Source organism: Peromyscus maniculatus, chromosome 1 (assembly GCF_049852395.1).
Source record: "Peromyscus maniculatus bairdii isolate BWxNUB_F1_BW_parent chromosome 1, HU_Pman_BW_mat_3.1, whole genome shotgun sequence".
NCBI lineage: Eukaryota > Metazoa > Chordata > Mammalia > Rodentia > Cricetidae > Peromyscus > Peromyscus maniculatus.
Genome location: NC_134852.1, coordinates 77,863,476 through 77,885,889, shown reverse-complemented (window position 1 = coordinate 77,885,889; position 22,414 = coordinate 77,863,476). Strand labels below are relative to the sequence as shown.

General features: G+C 45.0%; 1 protein-coding gene across 1 annotated transcript in view; it reads left to right on the top strand.

Moving 5' to 3' along the window:
• The window catches only part of Asb7 (ankyrin repeat and SOCS box containing 7), a 43,991-nt gene extending 22,239 nt beyond the window's left edge, over positions 1-21,752 (top strand). The window contains exons 5-6 of the mRNA XM_006995143.4: positions 7,227-7,832; positions 20,892-21,752. Of these exons, the coding sequence (XP_006995205.1) occupies positions 7,227-7,832; positions 20,892-21,031 (746 nt within the window). The 3' untranslated portion in view covers positions 21,032-21,752. The remainder of the gene's footprint in view (positions 1-7,226; positions 7,833-20,891) is intronic.
• The last annotated feature ends 662 nt before the right edge of the window (positions 21,753-22,414 follow it).

Sequence of the window (22,414 nt, the reverse complement as noted above, 5' to 3'; positions counted from 1 at the left end):
CAGTACTCTTCACAACCCCAGGCACAAGAAGCCTCTTTTGAGTTGTTGGTCAGGGTTGTCTAAGAGACTCCCCAAATGTCACAGCTATTGCTGTTACCCGTGGCTGCTCCCCAGAGGTAAGTCTTACTGATGAAAACACGATGTACTTCAGACCCAGTGCCCAGAAGCCCTGAGCTGGAACTGACCCAAAAGCCTCCCTCCTCTCTGAGGACTAGTTCTCATGGTACCAGAGGGTATCATGCAAGTCTCTAAATGAAGGAAGCAACCAACAGTCCTTATCCTGCTATGATGCCTATGAACCACAACAACCAGCATGGCCTGATAACCCTACGGGCGCAGTAGTGGCATACAACCCTTGGCGGTAACCAACAACTCTCTAAATGGACTTAAGAGCCTCTCAACAAGAGGGGAACCAAGCCTGGTTCTGGAAACCTAGCCAACTACCCAGGGCCAGTGAACTTACGATCTTGGAGGAGAACCTACAACTGCCGCTTTACTAGATCAGCACAGCCCTTAACTACACTCTTAAAAGTGTGTCCTCACACCCACAGAGAAGTGTAAGCATAGTCCTCACCCCTCGTCAAGGAACTTCTCTTTGCAGCAGACAAGCTGGGGACCCCATTTCCAATGGCTACATCTCCAGTATAACTCCCCCTCCTATGGCTCAGCGAGTCTTGAACAAGGGCTGAAAGATTGCAAAAGCCAGAGGATCAGGAATTTGCTGTAAGGTTGTGTCTCCTAGTAGTATCAGACGTCACACCCTTAAAAATGTCACCAACATGAGCTAAACGAGGCCAACAATAGACATGCCAAAGTGGACAACAAAAACTACAAAGCCTCAACCCTGCACGAAGAGCTCCAGGCAAGCAAGGAATGCTGAGATCGGGAGAAGTAGTCTTCCCTGGGAAGAGCACACCAATAGGTTATCCAGTACTAAGTGGTCAGCCCTGAGTATGCATACAAGTAACATTATGCAGACTGAGCAGGTTATATTTAGAAATAAATACATGGGTATTTATTGCATGTAAGAAACATTAATGGGAAAAAAGAGGCCGTGAATTTGAAAGAGAGCAAGGAGGGGTGTATGGGAGAGTTTGGAGGAAGGAAAGGGAACAGGGAAAATGACATAATTGTGCTAAAAATAAAAGATACTTTAAAAAAAGGAAAAGAAAAGCCAGTGTAATAGAAAGGGAGCACGTTGATGGAGCTGAAAGAAAAAAAAAGTAATTCTTTGAAAAGATCAATTAAATTGAAAAACTGTAGCCAGACTGAAAATGAGAAAAGATGACCCATTTCAGGACTGGGTAACAGACACGCCTCGATCCCATAGATGTTTAAAAAACAAACAAACAAAACAAAAACAAAAAAGCAACAAGACACAGAATACCATGAGCTTCTTGTCATGGAGAAGAATCCCATCCCTTGAAAGACACAAATTGCCGAACTGACCCATAGGAAAGGAATGATTTCATCATTGTAGAGTTGAAAAATTAAGTTCCTTATTAAATGTCTACCAAGAAAGCTACGGGCCCAGCCGGCTTTGCTCCTGTTTCGTGTATTCCTGAGACAAATAGTAATCCAGCACACAGTCTTTAGAGAAGGCAGTGCTTCCTAATTCATGGTGCAGTACACTCTGCATCTCCTGCTGCAAAACCAAAGACACAGGCCAAAAAGAAACTGCCGAGCAATAGCCTTTCTGACAGCAGACACAAAGATCCTACCTGAATACTAACTAAAATGGTCCATCAGTAGCATTTTTAAAAGGATGTTACAGTGTGGCTGTGTGGTGTGTATTTCAGGACTCAAGGCTTGTTTAACACCCACAAATCCTCGAGTTGTTTGACGGGTTAATAGGATCAAAGATAAGTGTCAAAGGGTCACTTCAGAGCCCGTGACAGCGCTACCCATTCAAGATGACTGAGCAAGCCAGAAGGCAACTCAGAACCTGAGCAAAGGGACCTTGGGAAAGCCGCAGCTTTCTTTGTACCAGCTGAACTGAATGCTTTTCTTCTAAACACGTCTAGAAGGGTGTGCATGCTTTTGCTATTTTGATACAGCATTCTCTTGTAGGTTCTAGCCATTGGAGTAAAAGAACAGCAAACTAATTGGAAAGGAACAAGTCAAACTGTTGTGGCCAACGAGATGGCTCAGCAAGTAAAAACCCTTGCTGTGTAAGCCTGGTGATCTGAATGTGATCCCTGGAAGGAAAGAAGGACTCCTGAAAGTTGGTTGGCCTCCAGAGGCATACCTGGGCATATATGTCCCCCCAATATCACACACACTAACAATAACAAAAGGTATAAGTAAAACTATCTTCATTGTATGTATATATGTCTACAAGTGTGTATGTGTGTGCATACATATATATGTATGTGTGTGTATATATATGTGTGTATACATATATATAGTGAATTGAGCTAGATTGTAGATCAGTGTTACAAAACTCAAGTTCTGCCAACAGTTAACGTCTGTTAGCAGCTCACAATAGGAATAATTTAAAGTTTTTAGTGGTCAGTTTAATTAAATAAATATATAGTCTATACTGAAACATTGCTGGGATGAATTAAAGAAGTCCTGAGTAAGTAGAGAAGTGTTCCATGTTCATTACATGGGGAAATTAGTATTATTTAGATCATTTGAGGGAGCTTGCCATCTATAAAGTTGATGGAATCAGAACAGTAAAAAATTAGACCAGAAATTAACTACCTAATTTGAAAATGTATTTATTAACAGAAATAATTTTTAGAAAGGTTGGAGGAGTTAATACTACCTGATATCAAATACACTATAAAGCTACAATAATTAAAGCAGTCTGGACTTGGCGTATAGAAAAACTAGTTGTTTGTTTAATTGCATTTTTTTCTAGGGTGCTGGGGTTGGACTGAGTGCCATGTTCATGCTTGGTAAACCTGCTGCCCCTGAGCTGCATTCCTGCCCCTTGATTTGAGATATACTTTTGTTATAAAGCTCATTCTGGCCTTGAACCTGTTCCTAGTCTGCCTTCCCCTCTGCGTGTGTGCCACCTTATCCAGCTAGGAAATACTTTTAGATAATCAGAACAGTTCAGAAATAAAACTACACATAGATGATAAGATGAATTTCAGCAAAGGCAGCAGGATATATCATTGAGAAAAGAATGTGTGTGTGTGTGTGTGTGTGTGTGTGTGTGTGTGTGTGTGTGTGTGTGTGTGTGTGTGTGTCTCGGGGTGTGCATGTAACCATCAGAGGACAAGCTTGAAGTGTCTGTTTTCCTCCTCAATGGGACCTGGGAGTAGAATGCGGGTCACAGGGCTCGGTGGCAAGCACCTTCATCTGATGAGCCATCACTGCCCCCACCTCCTGTTTTGTAAAGAAAGGGTTTTTACAAATGCTGCCAAAACAAGTAGACAGCTATATGGCAAATGATGACCCTTGCTCTTACTTTATACCATACACAAATAGTAACTGGTAGTAGATCATTACCTGAATGTAAGGGTTTAAAGTACAAAATATCTAGAAGAAAAGAAAATGTGTCATGTGGTGTTGGGCAAAGTGTTCTTCAGCAGAACCAAATTCTAGTAAATGCTTAAAAGAAGACAGTGATCATGGATGGAGTCAAGAACAAAGAGCTGAGTGCAGATCAGTGGTCGAGTGCTTGCTCTATGTTCGGTCTGTAGCATTGCACACACAGATCAGTAAATAAGCCTACTCCATTTGGTTCATCTGCAGAACATGCAAAGAACTTCTGCAACTCCACAATCGGACAGCCCAGCAAAAATGAGTCAACACTGTGACAGATAATTCACAAAGACGGTGTACAAGTAAGCCAGCCCTCTAGTCACCTGGAATGTAAATGACCAGGACAGGGAGTCATCGCTTACTCTTTTAATAGGCAAAGTTAAAAGTGGTGGTGAGACAGATGGGGCATCTGCAGCTGTGGTACGTGGCTGGCGAAGACGGAGGGCAGGGCAGCCGCGGGCAGCCGCTGGCAGCAGGCCATCGGCAGCTTCTTAGGAAGTTAAACAGTAGCTAGCCTCCGAGTCTGCAGTCCTTTCCTGTTACAGAGCCAAATGAAAATAGAGAGGACTGTGATAGCATCGTCCAGATAGCCTCAGACGAGTGAGCCCTGCTTGCACATGGGTAGAAGTGGAATCTGAATCTCAGAAGCACCATGCTAAATGAAGTGAGACAGTCACAGGGATCTGCAGATGACCCTTTGTTGTGACACCCTAGGAGAGCAAAGCTTCGTCTTTGTTGACTAGTGGTTTGCCTGGCTCCCGGAATCTAGGTAGGAAATCGGTTGTACAGAGACATGAAGGAACTTTGAAGTGACAAAAGTATTCCGGGTTTTAACCGCTTTTTAGTTAACCTGACTGTTTGTATGAACTCTTGGCTTGTCCATCTGTTCACTTGATGAACAATTCTCGCTGCCACTTGACCAAGCTGTCAGAAAACAAGCGACATGCAGCATAGTAGGTTTCTTTGTTTTTAGATGTGTTGTGTTTCTGTGTGTTTCGATTAGAGTATGCTACCGATTGTTTAAAATGGTCTCGCTTGTGGGGGAAGTTTCTGGTAAGGAGGCAGAAGAAGCTTGGTGGGGTTGTTATTTTATTTGTTTGTTTATTTATTTTGGTTTTTCGAGACAAGGTTTCTCTGGGTAGCCTTGGTTGTCCTGGAACTCGCTCTGTATGTAGACCAGGCTGACCTCGAGCTCAGAGATCCACCTGCCTCTGCCTCTGGGGTATTAGGATTAAAGGCGTGCGCCACCTCTAAGCAGGGTTGTTATTTAGAGCACTCAGGGAGTCGCTGACGAGGAGAACTTGTGCAGGTACTGCTGAAGAAAGTTGAGAAAGTCCAGCCAAGTAGCTTGTGTGTGTGTGTGTGTGTGTGTGTGTGTGTGTGTGTGTGTGTGTGTGTGTGTGTGTGTGTGTTACCCATTTCTCACTGCACTTGCCATTGTTCTGTGTCTGCACTGCTCACTGGCATTGCCCGTGAGCTCTTACGTGGCGTGGACAGATCCTGACCCTTTAGTGCACCTCATTTGCACCCTCATGTGCCGTTATTTCACCCCGTCACTTTTTCTTGAGGACAATAGCTGGAGTTTGTATGCAGTTTTGTAGTTCTTGGTCCTGTGCTTTGCTCTCAAGATGCAGTCAGTTAGTTGGTTTGAATGCTTTTGGCTGAGATGAGTCAGGCCACTGCTCTGTGTGTTAATCTGTGGTTTCTTAGTTCAATATAGCATTAGAATGTAAACAGAACTTTACACAGACCCACAGTGAAACCAGCCATGCAGGAGCAACTTCGTGTAACAGCATTTCAGCCCGACTTGTCAAATAGAACAACTGTAGGGTGTGAGGACGCTGGCACCCTTCAAGATAGATAGCCCTGCTGGACGAAAGGTGGGAGAGGTTTCACTGACAGACCAAGAGGGATAACCTGGAAACAGGTGGCTGAATAGAGGGGTGGTCATTTATCCCTCCTGCCTGTCTTCATTTCATCTGTTCTACTTATGTGTTCATTTATTTCTAAATCTGTGTGTGTGTGTGTATGTGTGTGTGTGTGTGTGTGTGTGTGTGAGAGAGAGAGAGAGAGAGAGAGAGAGAGAGAATGGGTTTATGTGCATGCATGCAGTGCCTGCAGAGTCCAGAAGAAGGCGTTGTATGCCCTGAAGCTGAAGAAGCAGGTGTTTATGAGCTGCCTGCTATGGGTGCTGGAAATTGAACTCAGGTTCTCTGAGAGAGCAGCAAGAACTCTTAACACTTCATCTATTTTAGATATCAGCAGGGATCGTAGACCCATCAGTTTGGTCTGAGAGCGAAGTGAAAGCTGACTAGTGCATGTTCAGCCTCTTCCAGTAGGTGGCAGCAGAGGGCTTTGCTTCAGTGTTTAGCCTGTCTTGGGGGTTTCATAGTTCTAGGTAGTGAATATTCTTTTAGTTAAGGCTGATGCCTTTTTTTTTTTTTGTAGACAGATCAAAGTGATACCGTGGTTGTTAGCTGTCACTTCACATCAGATGTTATGAGGAGCTAAAATAATAGTTTACTTTGTATAGGTTTTATTTGCTAACAACTCTTGAACTGCAATTTTCACCCACTACAGTATTATTAATATTTCAGCATATCATTTTCTGCCTCACAGCTTCTTATAGAGAACCCAGCTGTTGTAGTCTGGAACTAAATAAGATCTTATTAAATAGTACATAAGTATTTCATCATGTAGCTTTGGGGGCATTCTGTATCTGTGAAAAGCATCCACATTTTTTTTCTTTTGTAAACAAACTCAAGACTGAGTTGCACAAGAAGCATTTTAATGCTAGTAGTTAGGTTGGGCTGGTTTTTCTTCCTTGTTGCTTTACTTGCTTCCAGGAAGCAGCGTCCATACTGTGGGGGAGGCAACTGTCCTCTCTGTCCGACCTACTGCTCAGGGATGGCAGTGCACTGTGAACTACAAAGTGCCGGCCTCTGAGAAGGCCAGAGCGGGCGGTGAAGTCTGTAGCTTGAAGAGTCGCTTAGCGGATAATTCTTACAAGGTCTTCTCCCCAGGGATCTGTTGATTTAGGAGAGAGCTTTAAAACTGTTTTTTTTTAAAAACAATGTAGTACTGAGGTTTCTGCCATTTTTTTTTTTTTTTAAACATGAAGTGCTTGCTAATTCTTATAAACTCGCAGGCTGTCTATAGCCAGGCTTGGAGTCCTGTCTTATCCACACACACATGCTTCATCATGGTCATGTCGCTCACATGGGTCTCACCTGCTTCTTTCATAGGGCACAGAGACTGTGCCCGAGTCCTTGCCTGCACCCCCACCCCAACCCTATGAAACCCTAAAACCAGTCTGGCCAGACACTAGTTCAGAGCAGCGGATTGCTACACATGCTTCTCTTTAAGCCAAGAAGCAGCACAGGAAAAAGCAGAGCAGGTAGCTGAAAACAGGAGAGGTGTGGACCGAGGCTGTGATGAGAGCGAGCGCGGGCAGACACACTCCCTTCCCTCAGCAGCGGGGGTGAGGTGCTGTGAGTCTGCCCTGCCATCGGGGCTGTCTAAAACACTGCTGCTCTCATCCCTCCTTCCGTTGACGGGCTTGATAACTTCCACCGAGACGCAACGTCTGCTAACCCTGGGGAAAGCCCTCGGGTTGTTCCTGGTGTTTAACCCTCCACAGCCTGTGGTAACTGGCTGAACCGTATCCGTCCTCATACAGTTGCCTTGTCTCAGCAGCCACTGATGTTTTCATTTTGGTTTAACCCTAGCTGATCCTACGGTTAAGGACTTAATCGGAGGCTTCACCGCTCTGCATTACGCAGCCATGCACGGCCGGGCCCGGATTGCACGCCTGATGCTAGAGTCTGAATACAGGAGTGACATTATCAATGCAAAAAGCAATGATGGCTGGACTCCTCTCCACGTGGCTGCCCACTACGGTAGGGACTCATTCGTCCGGCTCCTTCTGGAGTTCAAGGCTGAGGTCGACCCACTTAGTGATAAAGGTACAACGCCCCTTCAGCTCGCCATCATCCGAGAGAGATCAAGCTGTGTGAAAATCCTCCTGGACCACAACGCCAACATCGACATTCAGAATGGATTCCTGTTGCGCTATGCTGTAATCAAAAGCAATCACTCTTACTGCCGCATGTTCCTTCAGAGAGGGGCAGACACAAACTTGGGGCGCCTAGAAGACGGACAGACTCCTTTGCACTTGTCTGCCCTCCGTGATGACGTGCTCTGTGCACGGATGTTGTATAACTATGGAGCAGACACGAACACAAGGAACTATGAAGGTCAGACCCCACTGGCCGTTTCAATAAGTATTTCAGGAAGTAGTCGGCCGTGTTTGGATTTCTTACAAGAAGTCACAAGTATGTAACATAATTACTACTCTTATTGCATCTTTTCCTCTTAATTCGCACCTTCTGAGTTGCTTGAGATGTTTCTGTAATACGAGATGACTAGACATTAATCATTCTTAGAAGTCCTGCTTGGTAAGTAATACTCATTCATCCAAAACCCAGTTGTGTTCCTGAAAGTGGACAGTAAAGTTTAGAGGAAATGACAGACCATTTTTAGGATGAACAAATTTGGGTGTTAGAGGAAGGTAGTTCCCACCGCTCCAAACAGTCGTCTGTCTAGTACCGTGTGGGATTCAGGTGGAGGAATTAGAAGGAGATTGGGGGTCTGGATCCCTGAGCTATAGAGATGGTCTAGATCTTGCACTTTATTACCAAGTTCCAGTGAAAGGAATGCCGCTCTGGCGTGTTTAGATTCCCCAGTAATGGAGGTTAAGGGTACTAGAAAGGGTTGTGAGAAAGCTGAGAAATTAGGCACTAGGTCCCCGCGCCACACAGCTTCCACCGATGCCTGCCCAGTGTCCGAGAGACACTTTCTTTACACTCCAAGTGTCTGGTTCATCTGACATAGAGTAGTGGCGTCCACATGGCTTTCTGAGGGCAGTGTCAGTTTGTGTGGTGTCCACATGGCTTTCTGAGGGCAGTGTCAGTTTGTGTGGTGTCCACATGGCTTTCTGAGGGCAGTGTCAGTTTGTGTGGTGTCCACATGGCTTTCTGAGGGCAGTGTCAGTTTGTGTGATGTCCACATGGCTTTCTGGGGGCAGTGTCTGTTTGTGTGGTGTCCACATGGCTTTCTGAGGGTAGTGTCAGTTTGTGTGGTGTCCACATGGCTCTCTGAGGGCAGTGTCAGTTTGTGTGGCCCTTGTTAGCTTTTCCTGCTGTGCTTACCCGGGATTGGCCAGGTGTGTGCACCAGAGGCTAGAGTGTGAGCCGAGAAGCCGAGGGCCGTGAGCACCGTTCATTTACTCTGCTGTGCTGTCCGGTGCCCAGCTCCCCCCCCACACACACAGCCTTGGTTACAGAAGAAAGGCCAGCGTCTGATTATGTGGCATTTAGGAGAGGCCAATTTTAGTTTTGAGTTTTTAAATTTGGAAGCCAGGGGGCGGGCCAGTGGACAAAAAGGACGTAGGGCCTGGAGTTCATGGAGGTGTGTCGAGTGACAAGTTGGCATGGTCGTGAGGACAGCGGCAGAGTCCTCAGGAGATGAACTGCCCTTCCCCTATGGAAAGCCAGGCCGGAACTGGGTAGAGTTTGTAGGATTACACCACATGGACATCATGGGGTGTGTGGACCTTTGGGGTTGGGTTCCAGCTCTCTAAGGGGGAAAGCAGGTTATGGAAGTGCTTACCTAAAGGAAAAGGTGAGCCAGTTTATACAAAGAACAAACAAGGGAAAGCTGTGGAAAGAGTGTTGAAGTGGTGGTACCATTTATAACTTTGTGAAAATATCTAAGTGTAGTGTAACCTGAGGGGATGGTTAGCTACTAATGGAACCCGCCAGAGAACTGGTCATAATTTAGTTGAGTTTGTTCTCATCGTCTTCCCTCACAGTGCAAAGTTCTCTAGTTGCTCAATAACTACAGACTGCAGAGTTGTTCAGAGCGTGGAATATGTTTAAAAACGTATTTATTTTTACTCAATGTGTATGGGCGTTTTGCCTACCCATATGTCTGTGCCTCGTGTGTGTATAGTCTCCAAGAGGCCAGAAGAGGGCATTGGGTCCTAGAGGTACAGGAGGTTGTTAGCTGTCATGAGGATGCTGGGAACTGCACCTAGGTCCTCTACAAGAGCTGTGCTGCTGAGCCAGCCCCCAGAATGTAAAGTCTCCCGAGAAAGACAGGAATGTCATGAGAGGGCTAACCTCAGTGAGTGGCTAACAAGAACTTTGATATTAAAAGATGAGATTTTTAATGAATTCATGCCTGGAATTTTATTCACAGAGAAACTGTAGTATCGGGCAGTGGCTCATCTAGAAATACTCACGCATGGATTTATAGACTAGATGACTCTGTACAAGCTGCTTCCACATCCAGGAAATGGAAGTGTTGAAAAAAGCTGTAATGTTAGCACTCCTGTAATCCTAGCACTCGGGAGGTTGAGACAAGGGGACTTTGGGGGCCAGGCCAGGCCAGGCTGTGTTAGAACGGGCTACAGTCACAAGACCCTGTCTCCAGAAAGCAAATCAAAGAGCTGTCGACCCGCAGTTGCCTGTGTTTACAGTCTGGAAAGCAGCTAGAGTGCACTATCTGAAAGGGGACTAGCCGCCTCTGCATTTGGTTACTAAGACTGTACAGAAGAGCTGGCTACCTCGGGGGCCTTTCCCTGTGAATGTGCCCCTTGGGTAGGAGAGGGCCATGTTCAGAAAACATAGTAGAGTCAAAGTCGGGGCCAGGCAGGTGGAGTCAGGACTTTTCTCGGGGCATCTGGCCTCCTGGTCCTCACTTTGCCACGTCCATATCCACCCTGTGTGGGAACTCAGCTCTGCAGAACTGCTGCTTCATTCATTAGGACATTGGTCAGGATTTCCCTCGCTCCAGTGTTTTCATTAGGTTGAAATGAATAATGCTAGTTACTCTAAGTTCTCTGGCTTACCGGAATTACAACATCTGTGTCACGTCAAAGTCTGGTTCTGACGCTAGCTTTATCTCTAGCTGCTTTTCTCTCTAGCCTGCCTAGCATGCTGTGTAACTTTTTTTTTTTTACGTTGAAGCTAGGCATGATGTGGAGAGTGGCAGGAACTCAGGTGATAGTGAATGCTCCCAGCACCTCCTTTTTTCTGTTTTGTCCCTGTGGAGACCATCTTGGCTCTATAGCCCTGCCTGGCCTGTGCCTTGCTGTGTAAACCAGGCTGTCTGCAAATTGCAGTAAATCCCTCTGCTTATGCCTCCCTAGTGCTGGGATTATACGTGTGAGCCAGCCTGCCCCGCTTCAGTAGTCTTCATGTAAGGCTTCCTGTCAATCTGGCTAGCCATGGGATTGTGTTGACATCACTACAGATAGCTGGATGCGCAGAGTTCTCCGGTGCCCTTGTCTCCCTCACTGCACCTCCACCCTCGCTCACGCCCAGGACTCCTCCTCAGTCTGTCGGCTGTCGCCGGCTGTTACTGCACTGGAGCCTGTGGGGTTAGTTGTAAGGTTGGTGGTGGACCACCACCCTGTAATCTTCTGGTTCAGTTCCAGTCTTTTAAGTGGGCCTGTGTCCCCAGGCAGGAATCATCATGTGTTTTCCCTAGGTTTAGGTAGGCTTCTTCCTCCAGTCCTGTAAGGTGAGGGAGGAAGGCCAAGCCTGAGAAGGGTCTGTTCCCTGGGTGAGTCTCTTTCTTTGGAGAGCAGCCTTAGTTATGGAGTGGCTTGGGGTGCCAGTTGTGCATACCCTCCCCTGCCCTAGCCATCAGGGTCTTTATTGGTCTTCACCTTGAGGACCTGGCAGGGTCCTCACACTGGCTCTTGATGTTCTGTCCATCCGTGGTTTCCAGTGTTTCTGTTTGTGGGCCCGGTGGCTTCTGCTCAGCTAAGCGTGGGTCAGACTCAGTGCTCAGGGTCTATCTTAATCTCCAGAGCTTTTGATAAAAGTGCTCTGCCTGCAGCTTCAGTCTTTTTGATTGATCCAAGATAAGGCTTAGTTTTCAAAGTTGTGCAAGTTTTTCTTCTTTCACGAACTCAGGACTGATGATGTCTAAGCTCTACACTTGCTAGAGTTGTAATGGGACAGCCATCTGGTTTTACCATTGTTTTTCATTTGAAGTGTGAAAGCATCCTCGCTGTGGTCCTTTGAGCTGAGGAGGGTTTCGCACACAGGGTTCAGAAGCTCCTTGCTCGTCATCATCACAGGCTCTCAGCTGTGCCCATATCACATGCTGTTAAGCCAGCAGAATGGGGTGGTGCAGAGTGCCACAAATGACTTACCTAATTACCTTGGGCAAGAGCTCCAGCCCCTACCTCCACCCTACAAAGCTTGGTACCTTCCTCGAAAAAATGGGGGGAACTGGACCAAACTCTTGCCAGTATCTGCTACTTTTAAAGGCAATGGTTTTCTATTACTTGGGAAAGAAGGAAGGAGGGAGGGAGGGAGGGAAGGAGAAAAAGAGGAAGGGGAGAAGGAGAGGGAAGGAAGGAGGGAAAGAGGATTGTGTAGAACTGATTTTGTTTATTTGTTGTTTTGTCCCCAAAGGCTGGGCTTCTAGGAGTCCACAGATGGCCATAGCTGTAGCTCTTGCCCTTTACACTGTGGTGACCTTTGGGCTGGGGATATATGAGCTCTGGAGGAAAACTGCCTCCAGGTTAGCATGACAGACAGACGGCCTGGCTGTATGGTGGTGATAACGACTGTTTTCTTCACTGCCAGGCGGCCTCAGTCATGAGGATTCCGACCCATTTCCGTGTGTGTGTGACAAAGCAGTAAGCATAACTGAATTACATCTTGTCCCTTTGTGCCGTACCTTTTAAAGGCTCCGCAGACGGAAATGACTGAGTGGAGAAGTGACAGGTTGGCTTGAGCTGCACCGGTGGCTTTTTTCATGGAGATCCATTTTTCCTTGAAAGAGTGACTGACAGCCAGAGTCTACCATTTAATCATGGGCACTTAGCAGGCCTTTTCTTGGGAATGCACAAAGTTCACTTGTCACTTTAAGGAAAATGACCACAGTATTGATGACCAGCCAGATCTTGAGCTCTGAAAAGAGTGGTTTTGAAAACTTGTATTTACCATTGTGAGAGTCCTGGTATGTAATGATTTTTTTTTCTGAGATCAGTAGGAATATTAAGAAAAGTGGTTTTTTTGTTTGTTTGTTTTTTTGTTTTGGTATCATATTTACATTTACATTACTCTGTGTATGGGTAAATGGTCCACTAATAATTTTTTTGTTTTTTGGTGGTTTTTTTTTTTTTTTTTTTTTTTTTTTTTGGTTTGTCAAGACAGGGTTTCTCTGTAGCTTTGTGCCTTTCCTGGAACTCGCTCTGTAGCCCAGGCTGGCCTTGAACTCACAGAGATTCACCTGCTTCTGCCTCCCTAGTGCTGGGATTAAAGGCGTGCACCACCACCTGGCAGTCCACTAAAATTTTAAGATATACCAATGGACTATAATCTAAAAGTACAAAAATTTCATCAGTGTGTTTTCAGATTCTGTGTCACAGCTGTTAGGGTTGGGGAGGTGGCTCAGTTGGCAGTGTTTGCCAAGCAAGTATGAAGACATCAGTTTGGATACCCAGCACCCACATACAAAGGTGGACATGGTAACATGTTTTGTAACCCCAGCACTGGGGCGTGAAGACAGGAGGATCTCTGGGCCCTTCTGGCCAGCTCCCAGTCAGTTGGTGAGCTTCATGTTCCGTGAGAGACCCTGCCTCAAAAAATAAGGTAAGGGAGCAATTGAGGAAGACAGTATTTAATGCTGGCCTCCACACACACATGCTCCTACATATATATGCAACACACACACACACACACACACACACACACACAAACACACACCAAAATTAAAAAGAAAAAATTCCCTTATCCCATTTTAAGAGGGTTTCATGGAGTATCCAAGGTTGTCTGGAAAAAGGCTATTCTAAGTATTCCTTGCCTTCTTAGTAACAGAAGCTAGTTCAGTCTTTCTCAGCTTTCCTAATGCTGTGACCCTTTAATACAGCTTCTCTTGTTGTGACCCTCAACCATAAAATGAGTTCATTGCTACCTCATAACTGTAATTTTGCTACTGTTACAAATCATAATGTAAATTTCTGTATTTTTGGATGGTCTTTGGAGACCCATGTGAAAGGGTTGGGTCATGACCCACAGGTTGAGAACCCTGAGCTGGAGTTCTTCTAGTCCTGTAGTCAGGATATCACACAGACTGAAATCAGAGCAGATAGAGGACAGACATCAAGAGACATTTGCAGGAAAGGAGAAACGGGGGTGCAGCCTCACAGCCTCCTTGTTTCAGAAAATGACACCGATTTTTGTTTGTTTTCATAAAATTTATTTCAGCCGATGAACTGATCGCTGCTATTTTTAAGCAAGTCAGAAATGTTTCTGAAATTTCTAGTTTCCAAATATGGTAAATATAGACAAAGATAATCCACATAAGCAAGAATTCTTTGAGAGTCTCCTGTTTTAAAGGTGCAGAGGCATCCTTCAGCTGAGAAGTGGAAACCAAGCAATGTGTAGTTTTCATATTTTCAGTGCTAAGGATCAAAGCCAGGGCCATGGGCATACTAGGTAATCATTCTGCCACAAGCTGTATTTCCAACCCTACATTCAGGGTTTGCTAGGGCATCCTATCAGCCTGGTGTTTTAGAATGTGAAGAATCCTTAATGTGTTTTTGGTTGGAGTTCAGATCTGTGGGTAAGCCGAGAGCTTGCCTCCTGCTCGCTGTTTATGGCTCAGGATCTAGAGAGAGAGGCCCCTTACTCCTGGACGTTGCTTAGAAAATTGTGGCTTTGCTGACTTGGGACAAATGCTTCCTATCAGTCGGGGATTTTAGTTCCTTGGATTCTGGGGGCAGTTTGCAGAGACTGGTCATGCATCAGGCATGTCAGAAATGCCAGGTCCTCAAGTAAACACACCATCCACTTTGCTGGCGTGGGCTGCTCTTAGCACACTTACGTACAACATCTCTTCTTCTTCTGACTCTGGTCTAGACGCTTCTTAGGTTGGTTGAGTTTATTGAGTTTATGTTTAATATCCTGAGATATCTGAGCTAAGGCAGTAGTGCCCTGTGTTCCAGAAACATCATTCAAAGACTAGAATCACCAATCAGTATGCTTTCAGGGCTATATAAAAGGTAGGCCTGGGGTGGATTTTGATTTGTGGGTTTTAAGGAAGTGAATCGCTCATAATGCTAAAAGGAAAAGTTGAAGTGGCTGGGAATTGAGTTGTGTAAACTGTTTCACAGGAGACTTAATCTGTCAAGTACTTAAGATATTTGCTTGCTGGAACAGTAATCACAGATGTTTAAAAATACTATTTTATAAATATCGAAGGAACCAGAAATATGTTTTTGTTTAGATTTCAGTAATGGTCAAGTACTATGTTACTTAAAAAACAAAAAAAAAACAAAAGTACTATGTTTACAGAAATAGGATTTGAAACTAAAAGTTTAAAAAAAGGGAAAAAATAAAAACCTCAGGGTGTGTGTGTGTGTGTGTGTGTGTGTGTGTGTGTGTGTGTGTGTGTAGGGGGTGTGTGGTTCAGTGGTCCTGCATTGGAGTACATGCTGAGTGTGTGTAAGGCCCTGGGCTCAATCCCTGGCACCACCAACACACACAAGCAACAAACCTTTAAAACTACAGGCTCTTCTGTTTTTCTGAATTTTAAGGAAGTGAAACAGGCCATGGCTTTCTCAGCTAAATCCAGCACAGGGTCGGTATGTAAGCTGATTTACCCCCAAAATGGCGAGGGTGCCCACAGCCCTGGCTTCCTGTGCCCCTCCCCAGTGCCTCCATCGTTGCTTTGTGGGGTGACCTATTATACAGTGGGCTCTCTCTATGAAGAAATCCATGCAACACATTTTAACCAAGGATTTTAAGTTTTTTTCCTAATGAATTGGAGTTTTTTGTTTTTTTTTTTTTCTTTTTTTTTTTTGCCAGACTATCGACATTAGACTCTTACGGGGGTTTTATTTCTAACTTATTAAAAACTGTTTTCAGAAAACAACAGTACAGAGTTGTCATTCAGATTTTTTAAGTTCTTTGACATAGCAAATGTCTTTTTAATAAATCAGTTTATTCTAACTAGAGAGTATCTTATTCTGTACCTTCTTGTAGTGTTTTTATAGCCCCTACTTTTAATGTTGGCATCTATAGATGTCTTGACATTTGTAAATAAATCATGTATAATTTTTGCTTGACTTTGTGACTTGTCTGTCACAATGATAAAAGACCATGGTGAAGGCAATGAGTTTATTTGGGCTATGGTTCCAGAGGGCTAGAGTCCATGATGGCAGAGCAAAGGCATGGGGCAGGAGCCACAAGCCCAGGCAGAGAGAGTGAACTAGGCACCGGCAGGAGCCTTTAAACTCTCCAAACCTGCCTCCAGTGACACATTTCCTCCTAAGCCACCTGAAAGAGTCCCACCAACTGGAGACCAAGTATTTGTATGCTCAGAATTATGGGGGACATCTCATTCAGAGGACCAATGCTCAGCTGCCCAAGGAGAAATGTAACCAACAGACTTATTACATCAGAAAGCCGATACTGTGTATATTGGAAGTGTAAGTGAATACTTTACTGATTGTTACTTTAAGGGAGCTAGAACCTGCCATTGAACCTATAAAGTAAGGGTTGTTTATCGCACTTTATACTTAGCCCTAGTGAGAAGACTTCAGAAGCAAAAGCAAAAGAATAATGTATGATTGGCCAGACATGGTGGTACACACCTTTAATCCTAGCACTCGAAAGGCAAAGGCAAGTGGATCTTGGTGAACTGTAGACTAGCCTGGTACATACAGTAAGTTCCAGGCTGGCTGGGGCTTTATAATGAGACTCTGTCTTTAAAAGGAAAAGTATGTTTACGGTAGAATTTTAAAATAGGAACTGGAATTAAACAGAAAAATTAGGAGATCATTCCGGATGCTTATGGAAATGGAGAGGTTCTTTAGGGAACGACAGACTGAAGCAATCCAGAGGAGGGGCTCCCTCCCCTCCCCCCTCTGTGTCACTGTCTGCCACCACAAAGAAACCTAGGGCTGGTCTTTTGTGGTTTGCCTTTGACTGGTTGAAATGGTTAGTCTTTGTCTACCTTTATGAATATGAGTAAGTTTTAAAGGTTTATTTTGAATTATGTATGGGTGTTGATGTACATGAGCACAGGTGTCCACAGAGACCAAAGACATTGAACCCTCTGGACCTGGAGTGACAGATGGTTGTGAGTAGTGGACATGGGTGCTGGAATCAGGTCCTCTAGAAGACCAGTTCACATTCTTTAACAGCTGAGCCATCTTTCCAGTCCCCAGGTCCAGATATCTTTATCCCAAGAAATAAATCAGGTCTCCCTCATAAAAGCCACAAAGGGGGGGGGGGGCGGTGCTTTGGGACAGTTAATTTTCTAAGTTATACCCTTGCCCGGGCTTTTTATTTACACTAAACTGGGCCCTTCAGAAGCAGATTTCCTATTTTGTGCCAAACTGGTTATTAGTAATGATAGGCCTCTCCACAGCCTGGCAAGATTAACCCTTTGAACTGTTGCGTAAGGCCACTGTGGCTCATTAGTCTGAACACCTTGTAGTTCTTGCTGCGTCCTCCAGTGTTTCTAACTCCATAAATTACAGTCTGTGAGAAGCTGTCCTCGAGCTTCCCTGTTACAAGCCCACGGTGGAGCAGTACTTCTTCATTTCCCATGATGCCTGGTGGGTAGGATAAGCATTCCGCTGACCCCCACCCGCATTCCTCCTCCTCCTTCCCCCTCTGCTCCTCTTCTCTTCTTTGTCCCTCTATTCTTTGGACACGGCTCTGCTAAGTGTGTAGTAGGTGCTCAGGAAATGCTTTCATGTGGTCTGCTAACGAGATGAAAACTCATCCTCTAATCGTAATCTGCTGGCCCCAAGATGCTGTCCCTGAAGAAAGACCCCCATGATGTCTGTGCGTAACGGTGATGCTGAGCTGCCCTCATGCCCTCTGCATTCAGCCTGCTCTTGAACCTGCATGCTCTGACAAGCAGGCGGGATTCGAGCTCATCTCCTGGTGTGAGAGGGGCCTAGTTAGACCCTCTCCCTGAAGTGCATCTTCCACACAGTACAAGTCTCGTCTCCAGCCCTTTGAAGTCACATGGGCGATGTCTTAGGGTGGCATCCAACAGTTTGCCCAGCTCCTCCCTGCTCGTGGGTACGACTTGTCCCTTCTAACCATCTTGTTTTCTTCCATCTTCACACCAGGAGGATGAAGACCACCTTCCAAGGATGGCCTTCTAGTTTCCTGAAAATGAGCAGAAATATCCCTCAACTAATGTTTTCGGAATTGAGTTTCCAGCTTGCTTTGTAGTGTTCTGAACACTTTGTCACAGTGAATGATTTTTATTCTTATAAAGCCTTTGAGGGGGATGCTGTTAGGCGGAAACTAAGGCAGCAGGCTAAACACCTCAGCCTAGATTGTGTGGGTGGTGAGTGGTAGAACCAGGAGCCTGTGGATTCTGCCTTCAGGACTATTGATTTTAGCCCCTACAATATGCCCTATCATTAAAGGCAATTCTGTACTCGGGAGTTACATATGACTACAAAATCTTTAAAAGACCATATTCTTCCAAAATATGAAAGGGTACTTACATGTCATGTTGCTTAAGAAAAAAGAAAAATAACAAAGCGAGGAAAGCATTTCAATATACTTAGGTCTAGGACTTCCTGAGTGAAGCATTCCAGAATGTGTAGGCCCGGACGGTGGTGGCTGAGCTCCCAGGGGCCACAGCGCTTACCCACTAGCCACTGAGTGAGTGAGCTATTTTGCAATAGAATCCCTAGTCAAGCTGCTCCAGAAACACTGCATGGAGCAAACAAATAACATAATGGAGTGTTGTTTTAAAGGTCAAATGTTAGGGGAACTCACTCAGTTAAGTGCTAATGATAGGGGCATCTCTGAAAATGTGACGAAGAACCTGACCCTGTCTTTTCTGATGAAGGGCTGCTTTTGCATCAACCTGGAAAATAGAGGACACATGAATAGAGACAGACAAGTGTGTGAGTGGTTACTTCCTTGCATGTATCCTTCTGCAGACTTCTGTCGTACACATGTTGGGACTCCTAGGAGACTGTGTGTGGGGTACTCTTGGAAAGCAGTGTGTTCACGCAGGCCTTCCAGAGCAGTCTTCAGTCTCTTACTTTCCCTTCCTCTTCGGGGATGCTGGGAATTGAACCTGGAGCCGTGCACTCACTAGGGAAGTGCTCTGCTGCTGAGCACCAGCGTCAGACCTGGAGGACTAAGTCTCATAGAGCTCTTTTCACTTAGGAAGAATGAGTTACTTTTGCACTCTCACTCTAAAAACAATGCAAGCAAGAGATAAAGGACTCAGAAGAGCAGTGCTTATCCAGGTCCAGCCTGAGACCCTCCCAGGGAGGCTGTGGGGTTGGAGTGATCTCATAGCAGCAGCGGGCTGTTCTCTGCCCTCTCCATGTTCCTTCTCTCCTGAGACTACATGGTGTGGTTTTTAGTTTCAACAGACTGAATGCAAATGTGCCCAAGAAAGTTCAGCTATCCTCTAGAAAGTCGGGCATTGGAAAGCATGGCAGACTGTGTGACCGGGGGGTGTGACTGGGGAATGGGGGGTGGGGTGCAGGGGGTGCTATTTCCTGTTCACCATTTTGTTTCATTTTGGAAAATGGAGTTTTCATCATAAGTTGTTCATTTTAATGTGTAATAAATGAATTAACGTGTATTTATAAAATTTCGGTTGTAGCTTCTGATGTGGTTATCACCATCGATACTGCCCACATCAAAAGTTCTTTCATATCCTCGGTAATTTTTGAAAACATAATGGTATTTGAGACTAAGTGTTTGATAGCCACTGAAATATGCCGTCTCCTTGACGTTTGAAGCTTGTTACTTAATCTCTCTGAGACTGCAGTAAAATGGAGTGATGCTTTGTATACCCCACTTGTAAAAGGATTCAAGGACTCCATACACTCAGGAGCTTCTGCTGTACATGGAAGAGCAGGCATTCGATACAGGGCAGCCTTCTCATATATTAGTCAGTCTTGTGTGACTCCAGACACCTACTGAGGCATTGTTAAAGAAGTTTTCCTTGGGTCAATAATGATCAGTATTGTTAAGGCATAAAAACAAAGTTGTTGAGAGAAACAGAATTTGATTTTGTTTTGGTCAGTGACCACAGTGGTTACTCACCAATGATCAGGGTGTGGATTATGAGGTGAGCAAGAGATACAGACTAGCTTAAGCTGCCTTTCAAACTCCCCTGCTGCTGGACCACCCAGCCCTCATCCCTTATCCAGGGTCTGCTCTGCCCTGGTGACAGTGACCAGGCAAGCAGACATCATTGCAGAGCCCCATAGAGGTGGTGTTATGTCGAGGCTCCAGCATCTCAGCCTTGGGGTCGAAACAGTCCACCTTAGCAAGCATCTCATTCAGCCCGTGCTTTGCTTGTGAAGAGACTGAGGCCCAGAGAAACTATTTCCTCACAGACGCTCGCCTTTGTATTAGAGTCTCATCAAGACAGACCCACAATTTCTTAATTTATAGTAGAAGAATACTCAGGCTTGGAATCAGAAAGACTGTCCTTAGAATTATTCTGTGCTACAGCTGGTTGTCCAACAGTGGCCAGTATGCTTAAATCTCTCATCCTGAGGACTTTATTTGTAAAGCAGAGATAGAGGCATCTATCTGGCAGTTGCCTGTTGGTCCATAGTGACCCAGTTACCTGACATAGGCTACTTAGAAGAGGAGAGATTCTTTTTCTTCTTTTGGTTTTTAGAGACAGGGTTTCTCTTTGTTGTTTTGGTGCCTGTCCTGGATCTCACTCTGTAGACCAGGCTGCCCTCCAAATCACAGAGATCCACCTGCCTCTACCTCCAGAGTGCTGAGATTAGAGGCACACACCCCCACCCCCCACCCCCAGATTGAAGAGAAATTCTTTTGGACCACAGTTTCGGAGAGTTGACAGCTCTCACATGTTTGGGCAGGAAGTCATGGCAACAGAGGCTGCTCCTGTCATAGCAGATAGAGAAGAGGGAACAGGACAGGACATAGTCCAGGGATAATAAACTCCCAATGCCCTGCTCCGGGTAACTTGTAGCCTCGAGCTAGGTCCTACCTCCCAGAGCTTCCACAACACTCACCAAAACAGTGCCATGATCTAAGCATGGAGCATTCTAATCATGTGCCTGACAGGGTCCTTCCATATTCAGACCGTAATGCTACCTTCTTGTAAAAGGTTTTAGAAGAGACCAGTGGATGAGACACCACATGGAGGTACTGATGACTTGGGTTTGAGTCAGTCCATTGTTCCAACCCTTTGCCTGTGAGGTCCACAGCAGGTTCTTCCATGGAAAACCACACTTCTCTGACACCAAAGCCTCTCCCTCTCAATGCTGTGCTTTGTAGCTTTGTAACGTTTTCTTTCTTTTTTTTTTTTTTTTGTCATTTTAGGACAACCCAGAACCCTGCAGGACCTGTGCCGAATTAAAATTCGACAGTGTATAGGCCTTCAAAACCTGAAGCTGCTTGATGAACTACCAATTGCCAAGGTCATGAAAGACTACTTAAAACACAAATTTGATGATATCTGATATACCTGGACTGTGAGCAAGATTAAGAGTTATTCCAGACACTTAAAAGGCTCTGGGCCTTGCACAAAGTATATCCTATGCAATTTCTGATTTGCTGTGAAGTCAGAAGGCAGGTATACACTTTTAGGGTTTTTGTTTGTTTGGTTTTCATTTTAGGGGAGGGATTTTTTTATATATATATGAACACACACACACCACGCTTGAAGGTCTTAATTTGGTTTCTTGGTCCAAGTCTATGAGGTCCAAGCCTTTCTATACAATACTGCATTTAGAAAAATTGTTTTTCCTAAATGCACTAACACAGGCAGGTTCAAAGTGGAGGGTTCTTTCTTCCTTTTGAGCTCTGGTTTCATTGGTGAACAAGGTACTAGAAACCAGTAGAACATTTGTTAAGTTTGGAGGTCTCAGGCTCACCTAGTGGATCCTGGGTGACGCTGGAAAATTCCCTGCGAAGAAACTTACAGTAATGCTATCACCTCATTCATTTTTAACGAGTACAGATGAGCTGTTTAAAAATTCTTTTTTCCCTTCTAATTAATGTAGCTTTCCAATGGAAAAAAAAACAAACCCAGTACCTCTGCTTCCTTTTGGTGTGCGCTATTTTTAAATTATTTTTTTTAAAACAACTGTAGGACACTACCCTGAGACATTGTGTTTCAACTCCTCTCTCTCTCTTGTTGAATTGTGCTTTGAAAACAAAATGAATGGGGAAAGGAATTCACTTTTTAAAGCCAGTGTATTCTGTTTTTAAAACCCGTGCCTCTTGTGCGGCTCCCTCTTGGCGTAGTCTCTCGGTTGGTCGGTCGGTCGGTTGGTCGGTCGGTCGGTCTCTCACTCACTCCTCCCGTTCCTCGCCGACTGGCTTCCTCGTGCCCCTCAGAGCAGGAACCACCACTCCCACTCCCACTGCAGACCCACTGTGTCACCTCAACTCCACTTCCAGCGTTGCGTTTTCTTTCACTTTAAGGAACAAACTTCATATCCTGGTGATACAGCGTTCCCTAGAAATAGCCCACATTTTTGCTAAACCATTTGATTTTAATGATTAAATAATTTGGGGTGGTTTCATGGTGTTTTTTTTTGTTGTTGTTTGTTTGTTTGTTTTGTTTTCCTTCCTGGTAATATGTATACATATATATTTTAAGGGTAAAATCTCTAATGGGCACTCTTGTGATCCTGGCAAATTGCTAATATGCTAATTAAATATTTCCTGTCTGTTTTGAAGGTAGGTACAGTAAAGCTCTTCAAGACAAATATTTTATTTTCTGGGTTGGTTGGACATGTGTGTACAAGTTAAACCTGGGTGTGGTGAAGGATCAGTAGCAAGGGAGAAGGGCCCATAGGCACTAGGCATCAGGGACATGTCCTCGGACACATGCTCAC